This window comes from Engystomops pustulosus, chromosome 10, assembly GCF_040894005.1.
Source record: "Engystomops pustulosus chromosome 10, aEngPut4.maternal, whole genome shotgun sequence".
In the NCBI taxonomy this organism is placed as follows: domain Eukaryota; kingdom Metazoa; phylum Chordata; class Amphibia; order Anura; family Leptodactylidae; genus Engystomops; species Engystomops pustulosus.
In genome coordinates this window covers 89,739,592-89,746,819 of record NC_092420.1, presented here as the reverse complement: position 1 = coordinate 89,746,819, position 7,228 = coordinate 89,739,592, and the positions used below count along the sequence as shown (strand labels likewise).

At 43.7% G+C, this 7,228-nt stretch overlaps 1 protein-coding gene across 1 annotated transcript; it reads right to left on the bottom strand.

Annotated features, from left to right (window-relative positions):
- Positions 1-2,151: 2,151 nt before the first annotated feature.
- On the bottom strand, positions 2,152-5,543 carry KLF17 (KLF transcription factor 17). The gene is made up of 3 exons (XM_072127326.1): positions 5,364-5,543; positions 3,407-4,307; positions 2,152-2,857 (listed from the first exon to the last, which is right to left on the bottom strand). Exons 1-3 carry the CDS (start codon positions 5,421-5,423, stop codon positions 2,682-2,684), a joined length of 1,137 nt encoding a protein of 378 aa, XP_071983427.1. The 5' UTR covers positions 5,424-5,543; the 3' UTR covers positions 2,152-2,681.
- Between the last annotated feature and the right edge of the window lie 1,685 nt (positions 5,544-7,228).

Sequence of the window (7,228 nt, the reverse complement as noted above, 5' to 3'; positions counted from 1 at the left end):
ATAAGAATAATAAAATATAATAATAATGATCCTGCTTCTCTGCTTGGACAATAATAATGAATTGTAATGAATTGAGAATAACCCAGAGATGATGATGTTATTACAGGAATATTCTGGGATCTGCTCTGAAACCTGTAACCTAATCCATTCACAGCAGAGGGTTTGTTACAATGGTAACCAGACTAGATAATCTAATATAATGTATCAGTCTGGAGTCCACAATCCCAGGGATGTATGCTCCTAATGAAGTGTTATAATAAATTACAATATATAATGAAGTGTTTCAATCTATTGAAACAAAGCTCAGCTGTGAGATGTGTTGGGCCCAGTTCACACCTGTCCCTGGGTTTCCATTATACTCTCTGTTTTAGGATAAAGCAGAACAAAGGCTCTTCCTTTCCCCATGTGATATTATGTGTCTCTCAGCAGGAAGGAAAGTGTCTCTTCTTACACCTGTATTCACATTGTGTTATCTGACTGATACATTGTAACAATGAAAATGTATCCATCAGCAGACATGTTAAATAGCAAGGGAGCCCCAAATGTGTCCTATATCGCGACTCCCTGCACAAGTCTCCGTCCGTTCTGTGCATGGTTTCCATTCACGGACAGCAAACAGAGATCCTTACAATGGAAAATCATACAGCACTTTATTACCATGATGAATATTCTCCCACGATCCTCTCTGTGCCCTTTTTATCCAATACAGGAAGAGGACAGAGGTCTCCTGCATCAGGCTGCTCTGTATGAGACCGGGTCATTTCTGCTTCTTCTTTACCGAACTTACAACCGGAACCAGAGAATGGGGAAAATCCATTAGGGGAACACAGTCTGGTTCCTCGTGTTGTAATGATAACAGCAAGCAGAGGTATTGATTGCTGTGAAAGGATTCCAGAAATGTTCATTGTCAGAGATTTAAGGAAGGTTTGGACTTTATTTGAAGAAGTTCTAAGAAGTTCTAGAACATTATCATAGACTCCACCATTTACATGATCTGTGATTGCAGTCAGTGAATGGCCTCCAGAGAATGTCACTGTCTAGTCACATACTCATACAATTGTAACAAACCCTCAGCTATGAGCAGAAATGGACATTGGATATGGTGTTGGAATTTGTCTTTATACAGGAGGTAATAATGTTGTACATGGAACCAGAGAACCCTTTATAATATATTTTTACAGCTTTGGAGCAATGGGGTCAGAGGTCCATCCTGGTTAGTGACTGCTTGGAGTCAATGGTGCCCCCTTTAGGGCAGGTCAGTTATGGGGGTCTGGTGGTAAGATCCCCTAGAGCAGACTGTGGGTTGGGTGACCCTTATACATTATAGATCATCCATAATCGCTACACAATGTACAGACCCATACAGGGAGGCGGACAGAAGGGGCTTATTATATGCAGAAGGTGCAGGATCAACGTGAGAACCAGTGTCCTAAACCAGCACACAGGCAAACACACACATTACACACTACATACACACACATTATACACTGCATACACACAAGTCACACACACATTACACACTACATACACACACATTACACACTACATACACATAAGTCACACACACATTATACATTGCATACACACACATCGCACAGTGCTTACACACACATTACACACTACATACACACACATTATACACTGCATACACACACATTATACACTACATACACACACATTATACACTGCATACACACAAGTCACACACACATTACACACTACATGCACACACATTATACATTGCATACACACACATTACACAATACATACACACACATTATACACTGCATACACACAAGTCACACACACATTACACACTACATGCACACACATTATACACTGCATACACACAAATTACACACTACATACACACACATTATACATTGCATACACACACTTTGCACAGTGCATATACACATTATACACTGAATACACACACATTATGCACAAGTCACACACACTTTACACACTACATACACACTGCATTCACACATTATACACTGAATACACACGCATTATATACTGCAAACACACATGCATACACATGTGCATATTACACACAAGTCATACATACATACACCCACATTACACACAAGTCATACACACATTTCCACTTCATGATGTCCCATGAATGAGAAATAAACCTTGAGATCATTGACAAATCTGGATTTTATTGTACAGTTATTTACAGGATGCATCAGGGCAGTGCAGTAAGTACCTCATCCCCTTTTAAAGGGAAAGCAATGAAGACAATAAAAGTATTGTACAAAAAGAACAAAGTGTAAAAAATCTGGACCAAAGTGTCCCAGGGCCGGGTAATAAATGCTATGTACAGGAGGGTGCGGTGCCGCTGGCGGCCAGGAGGCGGCGCTGCGCTCCTGTGCTGGTTACTGGCAGTAATTGCACTTTGAGAGCAGCGTTTGCCCAATACTTCAGTTTAATCAAAGTTCCCCCAACACTTGGGGAGCCCCCTCCCCCCTCCCTAGACTTTCTAGACTCTTACACTATAATGAAGAGTATAAAAAGCGGCTGAAACTTCCAGATCAGCAAAAATAAAACTTCAATTCACCTTACAAAAATGCAAGAAGCTCAATTTTTACAAATATTGTACAAAATACAGGGAAATGTGGCCTCCCCCTTAAATAATAGAATTATATTATATGATCTGTGCATGTCCCGGGTCACATGTGCCTCTTCATGTGCAGGGCCAGGTGGTCGGAGCGGGAGAAGGCCCTCTCACACAGGTGGCACTGGAAGGGCCGGTGACCCGTGTGCTTCCGGAAGTGGCGGGTCAGCTCGTCCGATCGGGCGAATTTCCAGCCGCAGCCTTCCCAGTTACAGTGGTACGGCTTCTCACCTGAGGAGGAACAACAGGGGTTAATCCATGACAGCAGGAGGGGTGCACAGGTAACATATTTGGAGAGGGGGTGCAAGGGTGACATTTGCAAAGGGGGTGCATAGGTGATATTTTGGGGAGGGATGAACAAGTGAGATACTTTAGGGGTTCACAGGTGATATTTTTGGAGAGTGGTGCACAGGTGATATTTTGGGGAAGGGGTTCACAGGTAAAATATTTGGGGAGGGGGTGCAAAGGGGATATTTTGTGGAGGGATGGACAGGTGAGATTTTAGGAGGGGGTGCACGGGTGATAATTTTGGAGAGGGGGTGCACAAATGACATTTAGTGAGAGGGGTGCACTGCTGACATTTTAGGAGGGGAGCGCACAGGTGACATTTTGGGGAGGGAAGAACAAGTAACATATTTTGGGAGGAGGGTGCACAGGTGACATTTTAGGAGGTGATATTTTGGGAATGGATGAATAAATGACATGTTGGGGGTCGCACAGGTGACATCTGGGGAGGGGGGTGCACAGGTGACATATTTGTTGAGGGGGGCACCTTCTTACCTGTGTGGGTCCTCATGTGCGCCTTCAGGTGTGAGCTCTTGGTGTAGGTCTTGCCGCAGCCCGGGTACTCGCAGTTGTGGGTTGCAGTTCTTTTCCGTGCCCAGGAGCGGCGCCCTCTCTTTGGCTTGCAGTCGTCAGGGGGGTTCATGCCCGGGTAGTATTCCAGCAGTGGGGAGGAAGGTGGGGTGACGAGCATGCCGTGCATAGCGGGGTGCACTTTCATAGGGTCCCTGTACACTCCGAAGTGTCCATGAAACTGTGGGGGAGCCTGACCCGGGAAGGTGGTCGGGTAGGGCTGGTACTGGTGGGGCAGAAGGGACAAGCAGTGCAACTCGGTGCCCATTAGATGGCAGTCATTTAAGGACATCTCCTCGGTGGGACCTCCCGAGCTGATCCGGTAGGCAGGCCCCCCTATGTGCATGATGGTGCCAGACATGCAGTCGGACGTAGTCGGAGCATTCAGCATACACTGCTCCGGTCGCTCCTTCTTAATCTTGTGTCCGAGGTGCTGCATATGCTCCATGCTCAGGGGTCCCGAGTTCTCCAGGCCTGTGCCCCGCAGCTCCGTGTACTTCCTGCTACAGGACATGGGGGGCTTCAGGCTGTACTCAGGGGGGCCGTCAATGCCGGGCAGGTCGGGGGTCAGGAGCTCCGCCACATAGCTGTGCTGGGGGCTCCCATACTTGTGCCCAGGGTTGTACGAGCTGTCACTGTCGTAGGTGGTGCTGCAGCTCTCGGGGGTCTCGGGCAGGGGGTAAGTGTGGCCCCCGCCACCCGGATTATTGGACGTTGTGTGCGCCAAAATAAAGTCCAGGTCTACAAACTTTCCCAAATCGTCGTCCTCCTTCTTAATGCTGCAGGAGTCGATCATTGTGTAGCCGATGTCGTCCATACTGAGCTCCTGCGGGAGAAAACAACAACGTCAGGAAAATCGCAGCGACAAGCAGAAAATTTACACGATTGTATTATGATCCTTGGAACCTGTCAGGCAAGTTTATAACAATCACAACAGAATCTCCGGAGGAGGCATCAACCCCCCAAAATATATAACATGAGGCCAACACAACCCGAAATATACTAGGACCGAGCATAAAGTATGCGACAACTACACCGCAGCCTCCACGACTCTGCTACATATTACACTACAATATATACACTGCAGCCTCCACAGCTCTGCTACATATCACACCACAATATATACACTGCAACCTCCACAGCTCTGCTACATATTGTGCCCGCCTAAAACACTGAAGCGTCTGTTTGGCTTTTGCACAAGTTCTGAAAACTTTCTAAACTTTACACAACAGAATAAAATTGAGCTCAGGAGTTTTTATAGGAGGATGAGAGATTGTCCCGCAGCTCTGCTACACCTCACACTACAGTATATACACCGCAGCCCCTACAGCTCTGCTACACCTCAAACTACAGTATATACTCCGCAGCTCTGCTACATCTGCTGCCCGCACTACACCGAAGGAAGGGTTTAGTAACTTTACACAAGTTCTGAAAACTTTCTAAACAAGTTTCAGGAGGTGATGCCCGGTCCCTACACATTGTACATTACACTTCTATACATTGTATCCCGTGTTACATACACATTGCACTCCACTTCTATACATTGTATCCCGTGTTACATACACATTGTACATTGCACTCCACTTCTATACATTGTATCCCGTGTTACATACACATTGCACTACACTTCTATACATTGTATCCCGTGTTACATACACATTGCACTACACTTCTATACATTGTATCCCGTGTTACATACACATTGCACTACACCTCTATACATTGTATCCCGTGTTACATACACATTGCACTACACCTCTATACATTGTATCCCGTGTTACATACACATTGCACTACACCTCTATACATTGTATCCCGTGTTACATACACATTGCACTACACCTCTATACATTGTATCCCATACACATTGTACACATCTTACCTGCACGGGGCTGAGCTGCTTGTCGTGTGCCGGGGGGAGGCTGGAGAAGGTGAGGCTCATGCTGGGGGGTCCTGGGGGTCCAGGCTCCGCTCTCAGGACTCCAGTACAGACTATGAGCCGCTCCGGAGTCGCAGCCCCTGATAAGCCGGAGCCTCATTCATATTCATGAGCGCTACTCCCGGATTGGCTGCTGCCTATATTTATACACAGAATGGGCCACGCCCCCAAAGGCTGTCACATCACTTGGTGTCACATGTAATTAGCATGTAATGAGCCACATACATTATATATACAGCAACATATAGATTATACACATATAATACACTGAGAGATATACATTATACACATATAATACACAGGGAGATATACATTATACACATATAATACACAGGGAGATATACATTATACACACAATATAGAGAGAGAATATATCCTCTAATTATTACCGATTTATTATATACACCGCGACATATACATTATACACATAATATACAAGGAGATGTAGATATTATACACATAGATTCTACACAATATATATATACATACATTATATTAACTTATATATATATAGACCGTTCCCATAGATTGTATATCATACACATTATACACTATTGTATATAGAATATTCTGTATTTACATATCATATATAGACAGGACTGTATACGCGGTTTCTTGCCGGCGATTTCCTTTGTTTTGGTTTAACTATTTTGGAACAAAAACGATACTGGGTGAAGCCCCCCCCCCCCCCCAAGAGCTGCGGCATCTGTGCGGTACCGTCTGTAGATTTGTTACGTTCGGTCTTATTCCTATAAAATAAATATTGGTTCTATTATATTATATATCACACACTGAACTGTAATATTATATTATACACCACCCCAGGTTATATATATATATATATATATATATATATATATATATATATATATATATATATATATATATATATACTGTCTGTGTAATTATATATAATATATAAATATATACTAACCAGTACTACATATATGTGTATATATATATATATATATATATGCACACTACATTCTAATCATATACTGACCTTATATATATATACATATATATATATACTATTACATACCAATCATATACTATATATATTACTATGCTATATATCTATCGTGTACTGACCTGTACTATATATAATCCATATGCTGTCCTGTATTATATATGCTACTATATACCTATCATATTCTGACCTGTACATTATATATAAATCATATAGTGACTTGTACTATATATAAGTATATACCTATAATATACTGACCCGACTATATATACCTATCATATGACCTGTAACATCCTCCCGGGTCTCGCCTCCTTTGTATCTCGCGGACTTTAGTATTTTCCTCTGAAGGTTTCGTATCTTATAATATTATTAATTATTATTATTGATGAGTCTCCGCTAATTAATTATTTTCGCTACAAAATAATCTCCGGAGGGGGCGGCAGTTAACCCTTTCCTCCCGGGAGCAGAACACGGGGAAGAGATAAAGAATTCTCAGAAGTCTCGTCCTATCTACAGACTGCAGACTATTACACCCCCCCCCCCCCCCCCAGACTATTACTCCCGGAAACCCCCCCTCCCCCCACTCCTGTAGTTTCGTGTTGGGAATCATAACAAGAGACAGGGGGCGCCACAGGAGGCAGAAGATGCCAGCCCGAGCCCTTCCCCCAAACCTTTCCATAATAACAATGGGCCAGGCATATACCCCCACACATTATAACGAGACCCATTTCCATCTCTCTTGTGCCTATTAGACCCCCACCCACTGCAGGACCCCTGACTTCACCCTGCACATAGACTCCTCCAGGACAGGTAACATGACCTACCTGCACAGCACCAC